The sequence below is a fragment of the Pygoscelis adeliae genome, unplaced genomic scaffold, assembly GCF_000699105.1.
Source record: "Pygoscelis adeliae isolate BGI_AS28 unplaced genomic scaffold, ASM69910v1 Scaffold149, whole genome shotgun sequence".
NCBI lineage: Eukaryota > Metazoa > Chordata > Aves > Sphenisciformes > Spheniscidae > Pygoscelis > Pygoscelis adeliae.
This window is the reverse complement of record NW_008825494.1, coordinates 2886515-2899378: the sequence shown is the minus strand read 5'-3', so window position 1 is coordinate 2899378 and position 12864 is coordinate 2886515. Positions and strand designations below refer to the sequence as shown.

Genomic DNA, 12864 nt, shown 5'->3' with positions numbered 1-12864 from the left:
GGGAGGTTTAGATTGGATGTGAGGAAAAACGTCTTTCCTGAAAGAGTGGTTAAACATTGGAACAGGCTGCCCAGGGAAGTGGTTGAGTCCCCATCCCTGGAAATATTTATAAGACGTGTAGATGAGGCGCTTAGGGACGTGGTTTAGTAGGCATGGTGGTGTTGGGTTGACGGTTGGACTCGATGATCTTAGAGGTCTTTTCCAACCTCAATGATTCTATGATTCTATGATTAGCCTTACAGGAGACAGCCTTCATAGCTTTTCAGAAATTAAACCATTAACAGCCCCTAAAATAACAAGGAACTTCAAGTGATAGGCAGTAAGGGGGAAAAGGCATGCATGAACTCATTCAGCATTGTCATATCAATGATTCTATGATTCTATGATTAGCCTTACAGGAGACAGCCTTCATAGCTTTTCAGAAATTAAACCATTAACAGCCCCTAAAATAACAAGGAACTTCAAGTGATAGGCAGTAAGGGGGAAAAGGCATGCATGAACTCATTCAGCATTGTCATATGTTATAGATTGCAGTCATATGATATCAACATTTTTTAATTTTACCCATTTGAAAACATTTTGAATCGGATGTTTCTGCACAACTACATACACATGGAGTTTATAGGAAAAAGAAAAAAAATACTTTTAATCAAAGTTTTGAGTTAACTTATCCAAAAAGTTCATTGAACTGCATTCCATCCAACACTTTTAATCAGGTGAAATTTACCATTTTTTATCACCACTACTATACCACCAGCAGGACAGTTACTGTAAGTATTGCACTATTCAATGCTCATTGCTTTCTTTTTGCTATGACAGGAAAAGGTGAAATTTAATTTTGTTACGTTTCTACCAGAAGTGTGAAATAAATAAGACAGGTTGCTGAACATCCTGCACTTGTTACTTTAACAACACAAAGAAATCCATAAGCTTCTTTCAAATCCAGACATCTGTAAGAGAGACATAAAACCTGAGGTGATCACTAAGGTCATCTCTCTCCTCAAAGTCAACTTACCCAATACAAGGGCAAAATAAACTAATATAACAAGGGATAGTGTCAGCAATGTACTCTGACACGCCATTCCCTCCTGCCCTGAAACACATATTCAGGTAGGTTCCATTTAAAGCGTTTAATGCTGCATGCAAGCCCCAGCTTACACACTTTTTTCTCTCCGATTTTTAGATTCAGAGGCTAAAACTATGTCAGCTCCATATCACAGCTTCTCCACATGTGGCACTATTAGGGACCAAATATTTTAAAATAGTTCCATATATAGACACCTGGCATAAAAATACATTATTCAACTTTATCACAACTTACTTTGAAGTTGAGCAGAACAAGATAATATTACTAAAAAAAAAAAATTTTCCCTCCATTAAGTTTTTAGAATATCCAGTTGCTTTAAATTCAGATTCCAACTTAACTCAAATTGACTTTCAATTGGAGCCTACCTGTTACATTTTGCTATGGTCTAAGTGTCTTTTTTAAAACACACTTAGATACACACACTTCCATAACTCCTGCTAGTGCCCCTCTTTCGTTTAGGTGCACTAACTGCAACTGTACTACATATATTTATTAATATATGTATAAATAATATCTAGGGCATGATTATAACTTTCTTCCGCATCATACAGAGGGTCTGATTCATCAATATGAATCAATAAGAATATTGCAGATTGAGGGTACTTTGTCCTCCTCTCTGCTGCACCACTCAAGGTGTAGAAAAGGGGATATAAGCTGGAAAGTGTCTGCAGAGGAAGGAAAGTAGATAAGCCAGTATTACATTCTGCACTTAAGTGTTTTGAAGCCTGCTATAGCTTCCTTGTCTTGTTCTGTCTGATAGTCCTAATGCTACCTTCTAACTGAATGTACCTCTTCTGCTGACAGCTATGCAGAGTCTGTATTCTTATATTGCAGCAGCTCACCTATACAACATAATGAGTTTGAATATTCCATATTATTCTGAAAATAGAAGTGGCCAAGGCTTCTAGAAAGAACCTTCTGTAATTTATGATAAACAAATGCACAAAGAAAGTAAATAAAATTAAACAAAACTCCACATACGTTTTGTAGGAGTCTCCAATGTCATCTCTGATCATTATCCTCTCTCTAATTTGCAGAACTTTATAGCATGCAGTTATTTTACACAAATTGAAAACCATTAATACAAGCATTTCAAATTCATCAGTAATGCAAGCATTATAATCAAGTCAGCTTCATGTTTGGTATAAATTCTTTTTCTAAATCAATGTAAAATAGAATAGAATTCTACATATTACACATAGCTCTCTTCTTTTCCATTTTAAAAATCTAACATTCATCCAAACTATAAATCCTCATCAGTACAGTTGAAATGGCATCCTTTACCACATATACTTCATATTTCACCCTTAATAACATACATACATCTATATATGCATGTCTGCCAAGATAACTCTTTTCAAGCTTAGAAAAATGGCATTGCTGAGAAAAATTGACTAGGTTCAATATAGGTTTTGTTTCCATATTAACTCAGTGTCTTAAAGCCGAGCAGGCCTCTCGGCTGCTTATAATACAGACAGAGGTACGCCTGTCAAATGTACACACTCGGTTTTAGCTGTTTTTACATTTTACATTCATATCTTTCTTCTGTATATCTTCCATGCCACAGAGGATTATCTTCAGTAATCTTAAAGATTAGAGAATCTCCTTTCTCTGCAGGGACTCTGGTAATGAGCCTGGCTCTCACACCAAGGACTTTACAGCACTGCTGAACTTTAAGAACTTGATACTGAAAAAGCGTGAAGATGGCCTGGAGTTTGAATGTCATGAAAGAGCTAAGGAAAACAGCAGCTGGGTTTTTATAGAAGGTTACAAATTCTGGCTGTTCCAGAAGAGAACAAGAGGACAGTTTGGGCACTCAAATATCAATAGAGAGAAAAGATTCCTTGTGCTTATACCTGATGATGCTGTTCTTTATGCCACAACAAAACCCGAAATTTTCAGTTAACACCTGAATGAGTTCTTCATTAAGAACAAGCAAGCAATACTGCCATTTAATGGACAGCAATCACAGCTTATGTCCATGTTACTCATTTCCATCATTGCAAACATCATAGAAACAATGAAAAGTATACTCAGAAAGTAAATTTGATATTAGTGTAAGACATACAAAATACCTGCTGTATTTTACTTCTAGATCTCTACAATTTAGAGGCATAATACTGCTAAAGACTGCACTGAGGTCTTTAAAGAAAAACTGTGAGACATTTCCTAAATTTCCTTATTTGTTTTGCCTGCCTTTCAAAGTCAAAAGCAGCAACATCCTTTTCCTTTTGAAAGACCTCAAGTCATTCTCATTCGCTACAATACCACCCTTTGATTTGGATTATGAGTTTTACATCCATAGACAAAATACTTATCTAAATCAGGGCTGTCTTACCCACAAGACATAAAACTGAGCCCCAGGATTTCTCATCATTAAACGACTCCTTTAGAAACAATAGGAACTCTCAATATCAGTGTCCTGGTTAAAATCAAACTCAATTAGGTATATTCTCTCCACTACAAAATTTTCCTACAGTTCCAATTACACATTGTATACAACAATTAAGTTCAAAAACAAAGCTGAATAGTGCTCCTCTTAAATAACTGCTATATTTTTATGCCATATATTAGGTTCTTGATAGACTTTTTGATTCTTACAAATAGAAGAGTGTTATACAGATTTGATCTATTGTAACTACAAAAGAACTTCAAAGAATCTACAGTTGTGCTTTTTTCATAATATTAATTATTATATATTTTAATACATTTTATGTTTTATTGAAGGCTATCACTTTTCCCTCATATTGCAAAGAAGGAGGGTTGTTTTAGGAATATAAGCAATATTTCTAGGTTTATACCTTCAGTGTGTCTGACAGTTTAAAACTAGTTTAGGATTTTGTGGAGCAGAATCAGGAGGAATAATAAATCAGCGAGCGATACTCCACTGTGCAAGGCCCCATTGGCTTCAGGGACCGAAGGAGGGGTGCCAGAGGACAGAATAGCTATAGCACTGGACCACTGAGAGAAATCCCACTGTTTAACTACACTGTGGGTTGCACTCCTTTAACAGCTGTAATTAGCACAATGTCCTGTGGACAACGGATTTTAGTCACACCTGGGTTTTAACCCTGTAAGGTTAGAAGAAAAGTGCCAGCAGCCCCCTCCTCCTGCCTCCTTTCTTGTCCAAGTAGAGCCTACAGCCGAGATTGTGTGGCCGGAATAACACAGCTGTATGCATCCTAGAGGTTGCCTCTTTCTGCAGAATTGTGGCAATGATGACTTTCAGCTGTTGTTCTCCAGGAAAACATACAGCAAAGAAAAATAGTGCAAAACTATAAACTGCAAAAAATGTCCCCTTTGGACCACAGCAATAGTCACTGCAGCAGAGAAATACTTTTTGCACTTTTCTATGCTAGCAACTGAGAACTCAAAAGGTAGGGACTTCCAAATATGAATTCAGTCACTCCCTTTTTTTTTCTTTTTTTCAAAAACATTCTTTTTATAAATCATGAAAAAAGAAAGAGATAAAAAGACAAACAAATGCCAGCTCTTTAAATGTCAAATGTACAAAAACACTTTTAAAAATACCTTAGCTATAACCTCTTCAGCTCAGTAAAGAATCTAGTTCTACACAATTGAACAGTCTTAACAGGTGGATTTCTGACTGTACACTTACTCAAATCGAGTTGAATCCATGTTTCATGTTATGTTAAAACTTATGAGCCAATAGAATCAGTGCAATTAAAACTCCTCTTGTTCTGAAATTGCTGGAGCTAGCAATCTTCATTTGCCCTCCAAAATTTCAGGGCAGCATTCCCTAGACACTATTGGAAGGCCTACATACAACTCAGTCTCAAGGGTACCATAATTTCATCATGTACTAGAAGAGGAAGCATTAATGAATAACACTTTATTCAATGTCCTCTCCTGCAAAAGAAAGATGGAAGCAGATTCGTCAGAACACCGCAGGAAACAAGAGAAGTTACTTCCTTGTTTATTTCCTTTAGTTCCTTTTAACTTTCCTGTTTTCCTTCATGGTCAAAACATAATTGAAATACTGGTAGATAGTACATAAAAAAACCCACAAGCAATACAATTTTTCCAGCTACCAATTAGTCAGCCTGACCATTAATGCCCAGACATAAAAGAATTAATAGGGTCTCTAGTGATTTTAATTAAAATAATTCCCATGGTACTGTTTATATTTTTACTTTTGTCTCATACTGCATACATACAGAAGTCTCTGTTAAAATCCCAGCAGCCCTTCAACAAATCAAATTAAAAGAATTTGGGTTAAAATGACAACTAATACTTCAGGAAAATCAGCTGAGATTTGTAAAGGCTCCAAGGCTGGTGAAGTGCCTCCCACTCAGAATATGTCAGCGTAACCTGGCCAACTTTATATTCCTTATGCTTTTTTTTTTTTTTAATCTGAAAGTTTAATGAAATCAGAGTATGTTTGGTGATTAGCAAATTGTGAGGAAAGATAATATTTTTATGGCAAACATCTATATAAAGATACGCTGATTATTCAAATCATTGGTTTTAAAGAGGAACAGATTAAAGTCACAATATAATGATGAGTAATGATGAGTACAAAAATATATTCCTCAAATGAATAACTGTTGTTTGGTATAAATTGTCCTGCCTTTGCAACATGCTCTTAAAATTCAATCCGTAAATTACATCACTATAATCTTTGTTAGGTATTAAGGTCACTTGTACTAGCAATCACTTAGCTAAATAAACAAACCAGAACTTGTATTACACACAAAACTGGTTTCAGTTTTAATCTCTGTAAAGTCAAGGAAACTATCTGGAGTGGCATGGAGGGGGAGAAGGGGTGGATTCGTTGCAGAACACCATTTTATCCGTTTTAACTTTATTTATACTAACTACCTAAATATTTAGGGATCAAAATACAGCCCAATACAATGTAATTAGAGTTAAAATTCTCAGTAGTAAAAAAGTAATACTAACTTTATTTCTCATTAAAAACTTACACACTTTAATTGCACTTAGTACACTTGCTATTTGGAAACGTGTTGTAACACCTTCATAAGCCATTTGCAGAATGGAAAAAAAAAAAGTAATCAACTATAAACATTAATTTAAAAACTACCGGATGGCTATTCTCCTTTATTGTTATAACAAATAGAGTGGAAATCCTGCGCCTACAATACATACATGGTACATTTTCAATTAAAAAAAGAAAAAAGTAATGAAACCATCTGCTTGTTTTGTGCTAATGCACTGACAATACAAGAAATCCTAGTTAACGCCAAGATGGGCACTAGGAGAATGGCTATTAGCTTTCATTATTAGAGGTACATTTCCCAAAGACTTCAAAAAGTCTTTCCTTAGAGTGAGGAGTGCTAAATAGGTCAGCAAATGGATACTCAAACCATTTCTGTGATCCAGCCAGAAAACCTCCCAGTGACTTCAGCAGACTTTGAATCAAGCCTTCAGATCTCAGCTATTATATATTTTCTGCATCTTTTCAATGAGCAATGATGGGTCTCTGTTCTGAAAGCTAAATGTATCTTTGTATTTTCTCTCACAAAAGATCAGAACCCCATAAGTACCATCTGGACTGCTTCTTTGTGAGTCTGTACTTTATGCAGATATGGTCTTCAAACACAGACTGCAAAAATCCTATTGTAGCAGCAGAGAGTGACTGGGATGCTTATCCAGGAGTCCTTTGAAGTCAAAAGGAGCTGGATCAGGCCCTTCTTATGCTTTGCATAATAAAATCATTGAACCTATTGTGCTAGTTTATACAAGCCATAATTGCATAGCTGTTACCTTATGTCAGCTTTCTCACATAAACTCTTACCTCCGAGGCACGCGCCCATGGCTAACGAGAAGATTAACGGTTTCATAGGCAAGTTAACATCAGGATCTTTACTGAGGTTGAGAAGCACAGGAATCTGTGGTTTAAGAAGAAAAGAGAGAGAGATTCAGGAGACATTAGCCCACCATCAGTATAATATAAGTAAAATTTATTCAAACAAACGACTTAAAACACCAGTAAATCCGAAGAATAACTTGGGTAATATTTCTTTTTTTTTTTTTTTTTAATTAGTATCTTTGCATCATATTCTTGTTCTCTGCTCACTTTTCCCCACTGACTGTGCTAGTCTCGCAAACCAAAGAGAAGGTATCATCAGCTACGTTAGGCCAAGCCTGACACAGGTACTGCTGGCAAAACTGAGAATCTCTTAAGGTTATGAGTGCCTCCCATTAGCTCCTTCTAGTTCAACAGGGAACTGACAGTGACTATAAATCAATTCCTGCTCCATTTCTTGAAACCTAAAGGACAGAGCTATATCCCCTCTTCTTGCTGGAAACAGCTGTAAGAGATGTCCAGACCTTCACAATCAAGATGGCTGTAGATCATGTGTCAGTAACTAAAAAATTCCTGAATCCTTGTTATAAACAAAATTGTCTGATCTGTTAGGGAAAAAATTGAGAAAGTTCAATGTGGCAGGCTTCTGAATTCATAAGCAGAGCTGAGTTATTTTACTTTTTATTCTAACATTATATTTACCAGATAACGTAGATTTAGTTCACTGGGAAATATTTGCAAGTTTTATGAATTTCATTTAATCATTTTAGCAAATAAAATAAAATAAAACCCTGAAAAGTCAAGCGAGGCTTGTAGGGAGACATAATAGACTTCATTAGGCAATTGGTATAGAGCCCAAAAATACAGCAGGCAGGCTTTCTAGTAGCACCAGATCTCAGTCAGCAACACCCTTCAAAGCTAAACAACTTTCGCCTTAGTTGGGAAAAACTGGTCTGAGTTCAACTTAATTGTGTAACCACTTGGTTTGAAATAAAGGTGTAATCAGTACCTGTAGAGAGATGGTCATTAGCAAGGGGAGAGGTGATAATGTTATTAACCTGTTTTTAATGAGCACAGAAGCTTATGTTTTTAGAGAAAGAATAAGCAAACGTGGAACAGCAAGAGATCAAGCAGGAAGGGATTTGTGGAAATAACTGTGATATGCCTTAAAATTAATGCTTTCTCAGAGTCCAGGATTTTCAGTAGTGAATGGAGTTATGACTTTTAATCCTCCAAGTTGTCATTTGAATGTATTTCACAGGTCCCCCTCAAGGGGTATGATCTCAGAGATGAAGCAGCTCCTTCCTGAAAAATGTTTTCACTTTGATGGATGAGTGATGCTCACCTTTATTGACTGTGTGTGTTCTTTTGGTATGGAGCAATATATAAGCTTTGTGAAGAATTACAACCCTTTATCCTGCCCTCCTGCCAGTGGTGCTCATCATCCCTCTTAAATCCTCTAATTGATTAACCTAGATAAGTTAATGTCTAAACAATTATTCTTGTAATTGTACACTGCCTGAAGATGTCTATTTCTATTTTAAGGCCTGAAGAAGACTCAGCATGCCCAACATCTTGTCTTTTTTTTTTCCATGAAACAGTCAAGAAAGATTTCATTTCTCCCCACAAACATTGTTTCTCTCAAACCATCACTGCCAGAACATGATATGCAATTCAAATTGGAGAAAAGGAGGCTGAGGGGAGACCTTATCGTGCTCTACAACTACCTGAAAGGAGGTTGTAGTGAGGTGGGTGTCGGTCTCTTCTCCCAAGTAACAAGTGATAGGATGAGAGGAAATGGCCTCAAGTTGTGCCAAGAGAGGTTTAGACTGGATATTAGGAGAATTTTCTTCACCGAAAGGGTTGTCAAGCACTGGAACAGGCTGCCCAGGGAAGTGGTTGAGTCACCATCCCTGGAGGTATTTAAAAGACGTGTAGATGTGGCACTTAGGGATGTGGTTTAGTGGTGGACTCGATGATCTTAAAAGTCTTTTCCAACCTAAATTATTCTATGATTCTATGATGTGCAATTAGCCCATCCCTGATGTCAAAACTACAGCAAGCACTAACATATGCAGGAAAAGAAACCACTCGTGCATCCTAAAGGATGTTTTGGAAGCAGGATCTCTAAAACTGAAGTAGCAAAGATCCACTGATAATGGTGATGACTATAGTTATTTTTATGAGCCTGGATCTTCCCAGGCAGTTTAAGTGTAGACATGGTGCTTAGGGACATGGTTTAGTGGTGGACTTGTAGTGTTAGGTTTGTGGTTGGACTCAATGATCTTAAAGGTCTTTTCCAACCTAAATGATTCTATGATACTATTCTATATTTATTTCAAAACAATGTTGTGTTTCCACATAAAACAAAATTTAAACACAAATACTGAAATCATGGGATAAGCCATCTTGCTAAACGCAAATAAAGCATTTTTTCGTACTATATAGTTTTGACCAGGGAACCAAAACTGATTATTTAGTTCCTCAGAATTATTTGCAAGTATCCTGATGTACTACAGTAACTCACTTGTTGCAGGACACAATCCTGAACTATGCAGACTAGCAACACCTTTTTAAATTAGACTCCTCCTTGTGCATGCCCTGCCCAGCACAGAGAAGGTAGGTAGGCAGAGCAGATTAAAATGATTATCCTATTTTCTTTCTGTTGAAGTCAGTCCTAAAGCTGTCGCCACCCAGCTTCCAAGTGCAGAGGAAGTAATGCCATTTTCACACCCCACTGGTGGGAACCCTGAGGAAAGCAGAGCTCTACAGCACTCCAGGAGTCCCCTCCCTAATTACAGCACTGTGAAGGACAGGGGAAGCGAGAAGCAAAATAGAGATCCCAGACAGAAAGTCCATGAGGTAACTCTCTGCTTGGTATTTGCAGCCACATACACATAATACTCCCACCAGAAAATTTGGTTCTCTGTTTAGTGAAGGAGCTCAGCATCAGGAGCTCCCAGAGTCCTGTAAATCTTTACTGATTGAAGACACAGAAACCCCCTAGAAGAAAGTCACTGAACAAAGGTTTCAACTCACTGTGTCTTCTTTTAAACACAAAGATACATTGCAATGTATCAAGAGAAGGTGCAATTGTGTAATGTGCTTGAATCTCCATTCCTTATTTTTCTAAACCCAAAAAAATATTTTAGGAGCCCAAATACGCACTTGACCCCACTGGTGTTATTGTTATCTCCTTGACATAACACTGCTTTTCTTCCACTTAGAAATACTGTGAATTCTTTTTAAAAGGATTCATAATAATTAATTATCTATGTTAAATTTATCATCAGCGATGTCATGCTCCTAAGTGCATTAACAGGCAGTAGGGCTAGATCAGGAATTTCTGCTCCCATAGATGCCTGGTTTTGCAGCAAGGAACAAACATTGAAACATGCCTTAGCAATACATATTTGTGTACACTTAAATATGGGTGTTTTCCCTATTTAAAGGAATTCATCTCTGCCAAAGAATAACAGTTACAAGTCAGAAAGGGAATGGAAGTCCTACGGACCTCTGACACATGCTTGAAGTTAGATTTAACATGCTTATATCCCTTGTAAAGAAGAGGTATTTCTAACAAGGAATGCTGCACCATAAGTTTCAGTTTTGAATAACCACATGAAAGATGAATGCAAAACGTTCAGTTAAATTTCTAGTGTTTCAGATGGAAATATTTAGTTGATCCATAAAGTACACCAAATTTTTTGCAAATGTTATGGGCTATCCTGTGTGGCAACTGCATGCCACAGTCTCCAAAAGTCACTAGCATCTAATTCTTTTGATCTAAAAGTAAGCATAAGACAAACAGATTGTTCTAATTTCCATCCTAAGAACTTTCTTGCTCCAAAAACAATGAAGAATTAAGAAACTTGATCATCAGCAAGAACTCTCGAAGAGATGTTGCAAATCAGTTAAAGCCAATGGATATTTCTCATTGCCTGAGCATTTGTATTTTAAATAGAAAAGGATTATGTACAAAGTCCATTACAAAGGAACCTGCCTCTCTGTTTTCCCCCAAAATCACCTTTAACACTTTTTGCCACATTCATTCATGCAATTATGTGTGAGGCAACATTCTTGCACTATCAATACCTCAAACCTCAGCTTTATCTACTTTTATAGTTAACCTGAGCGCTAAAAACAGAAATGCAAAACATAAAAGGGTTAGAAGGAAACTTTTCACTGTAGTTTTCAATGTTTTTGAAAAACTGAATTGGTTCTACAACTCCCTCTGATTCAAGCCATAGGCACTTACAATAGCATCAAAAGCACCCCAAGTTAGGATACTTTGCGAACTGAGATACAGTTGCCTGGGATACATATTGTACGAATACCTTTGTCATATTGATTTAACGTATTTGGAATGCAGATTTTTTTCATAGTTTTATGAATTGCTGCCCCTCAACAGAGAAAAAAGCAAAAGTTAAAGCTTATGAAGCCTCATGTTTCCTTCATTATTCCTTCTTCGGATTATGTAAACAGCACCCTTATCAATATTAGAAGGAGCATAATAATGTCTTATCAGGAAAATAGCTTTCATTTCTTATACCCTTTATTTCAACAATCTTACCAGGATAAATCTTTTGACTAGCTTCTAGAAAAGTTGCTAATTTTGCTGGAAAGTTTGATATTGAACCACCCCACATTGCTGCTTGATTGGCAGGATTCAGATAAAATGAGTGATGTAGCTCAACAGAGCAAAGCCAAATCCCTCTCACCCACCACCACTGTAAGACTATCTGCCTCCAATAAAACAGAAAACACAACTGTAGGAAATAATGATTGTACCTGGAAAAAGGAGAATGTCCTCAAAGACTTGATACAGGAAAGAGCTAGTCATTAATCTTTATTCTATATAGGGTGTTATAGAAATTATAGATATAGGATGTAAGCTGATGCACAAAGAACAATGCAAGTGTCTACAGATGTTGGCACGTTTGTCTATAAAACTATCCTAATCGAAATCAATCCTTGTGAAGAAAATATTTGCTTATAACATATACTGTGGAAGTACATAGGATATGTTACAAATATAAAAAGAACAAAAATAGAAATGTATATATTTTCATCTTTCACACTGTTTTTAATCTTGAGTCAGTTTTGCAAGCTTTTAAAAATGGAATAGGATTTTATTACTGTTATAAATTATCCACCTTCCCTAGAAAACATCATCTATTGACAATTAATATTATGAGAAATTAACTCAGACTTTTAAAATATGATTCTTCAGGACAGCATATTTCTTCTCATCCCACTCAGCTCACGAACATCCTCAAAATTTAAGCCAGATGAAACAATCAAAAAGAAAGGAAGCTCAATTTTTACTTTAAATGAAGGATTTGAAAAAGAGAAAATGGAGAGATTTTAGACTAGAATTATATACACCAATTACTACTAAGCTAAATTTCATACCGTTAGTTTTCTCCTAACAATCCTTGCATTTATATTGTAGTATGCAGTCCCTTCTTGTTAAAAGAGACTGGTGGTGATGTTTGCCCATCTCAATTCTGTTGTCTACTTGACAGAGGGAGTCTACCTGACACCTCCCAAGCCTTGTTCCTTCCAGTCCTGTTTGTACGAAAGTGGAATGGAGAGACTTGAACATTTTGCTTTCACATTTATTTATGTTATTCGTGGCGGCTCACGGCTTAGACAGGTGCACTCGTCACTGGGTAAAACACTGGCTGGACGGCCGGGCCCAGAGAGTTGTGGTGAATGGAGTTAGATCCAGTTGACGGCCGGTCACGAGCGGTGTTCCCCAGGGCTCAGTTTTGGGGCCGGTCTTGTTCAATCTCTTTATCAATAATCTGGATGAGGGGATCGAGTGCACCCTCAGTAAGTTTGCAGACGACACCACGTTGGGCGGGAGTGTTGATCTGCTCGAGGGTAGGAAGGCTCTGCAGAGGGACCTGGACAGGCTGGATCGATGGGCCGAGGCCAACTGGATGAGATTCAACAAGGCCAAGTGCCGGGTCCTGCACTT

At 36.9% G+C, this 12864-nt stretch overlaps 1 protein-coding gene across 1 annotated transcript in view; it reads right to left on the bottom strand.

The window, feature by feature from the left end:
- Window positions 1-12864, bottom strand: part of OCA2 (oculocutaneous albinism II) — a 180867-nt gene that overhangs the window by 51292 nt on the left and 116711 nt on the right. Inside the window, exon 21 of the mRNA XM_009331292.1 lies at window positions 6867-6960. Coding sequence (XP_009329567.1) covers window positions 6867-6960 — 94 coding nt within the window. The remainder of the gene's footprint in view (window positions 1-6866; window positions 6961-12864) is intronic.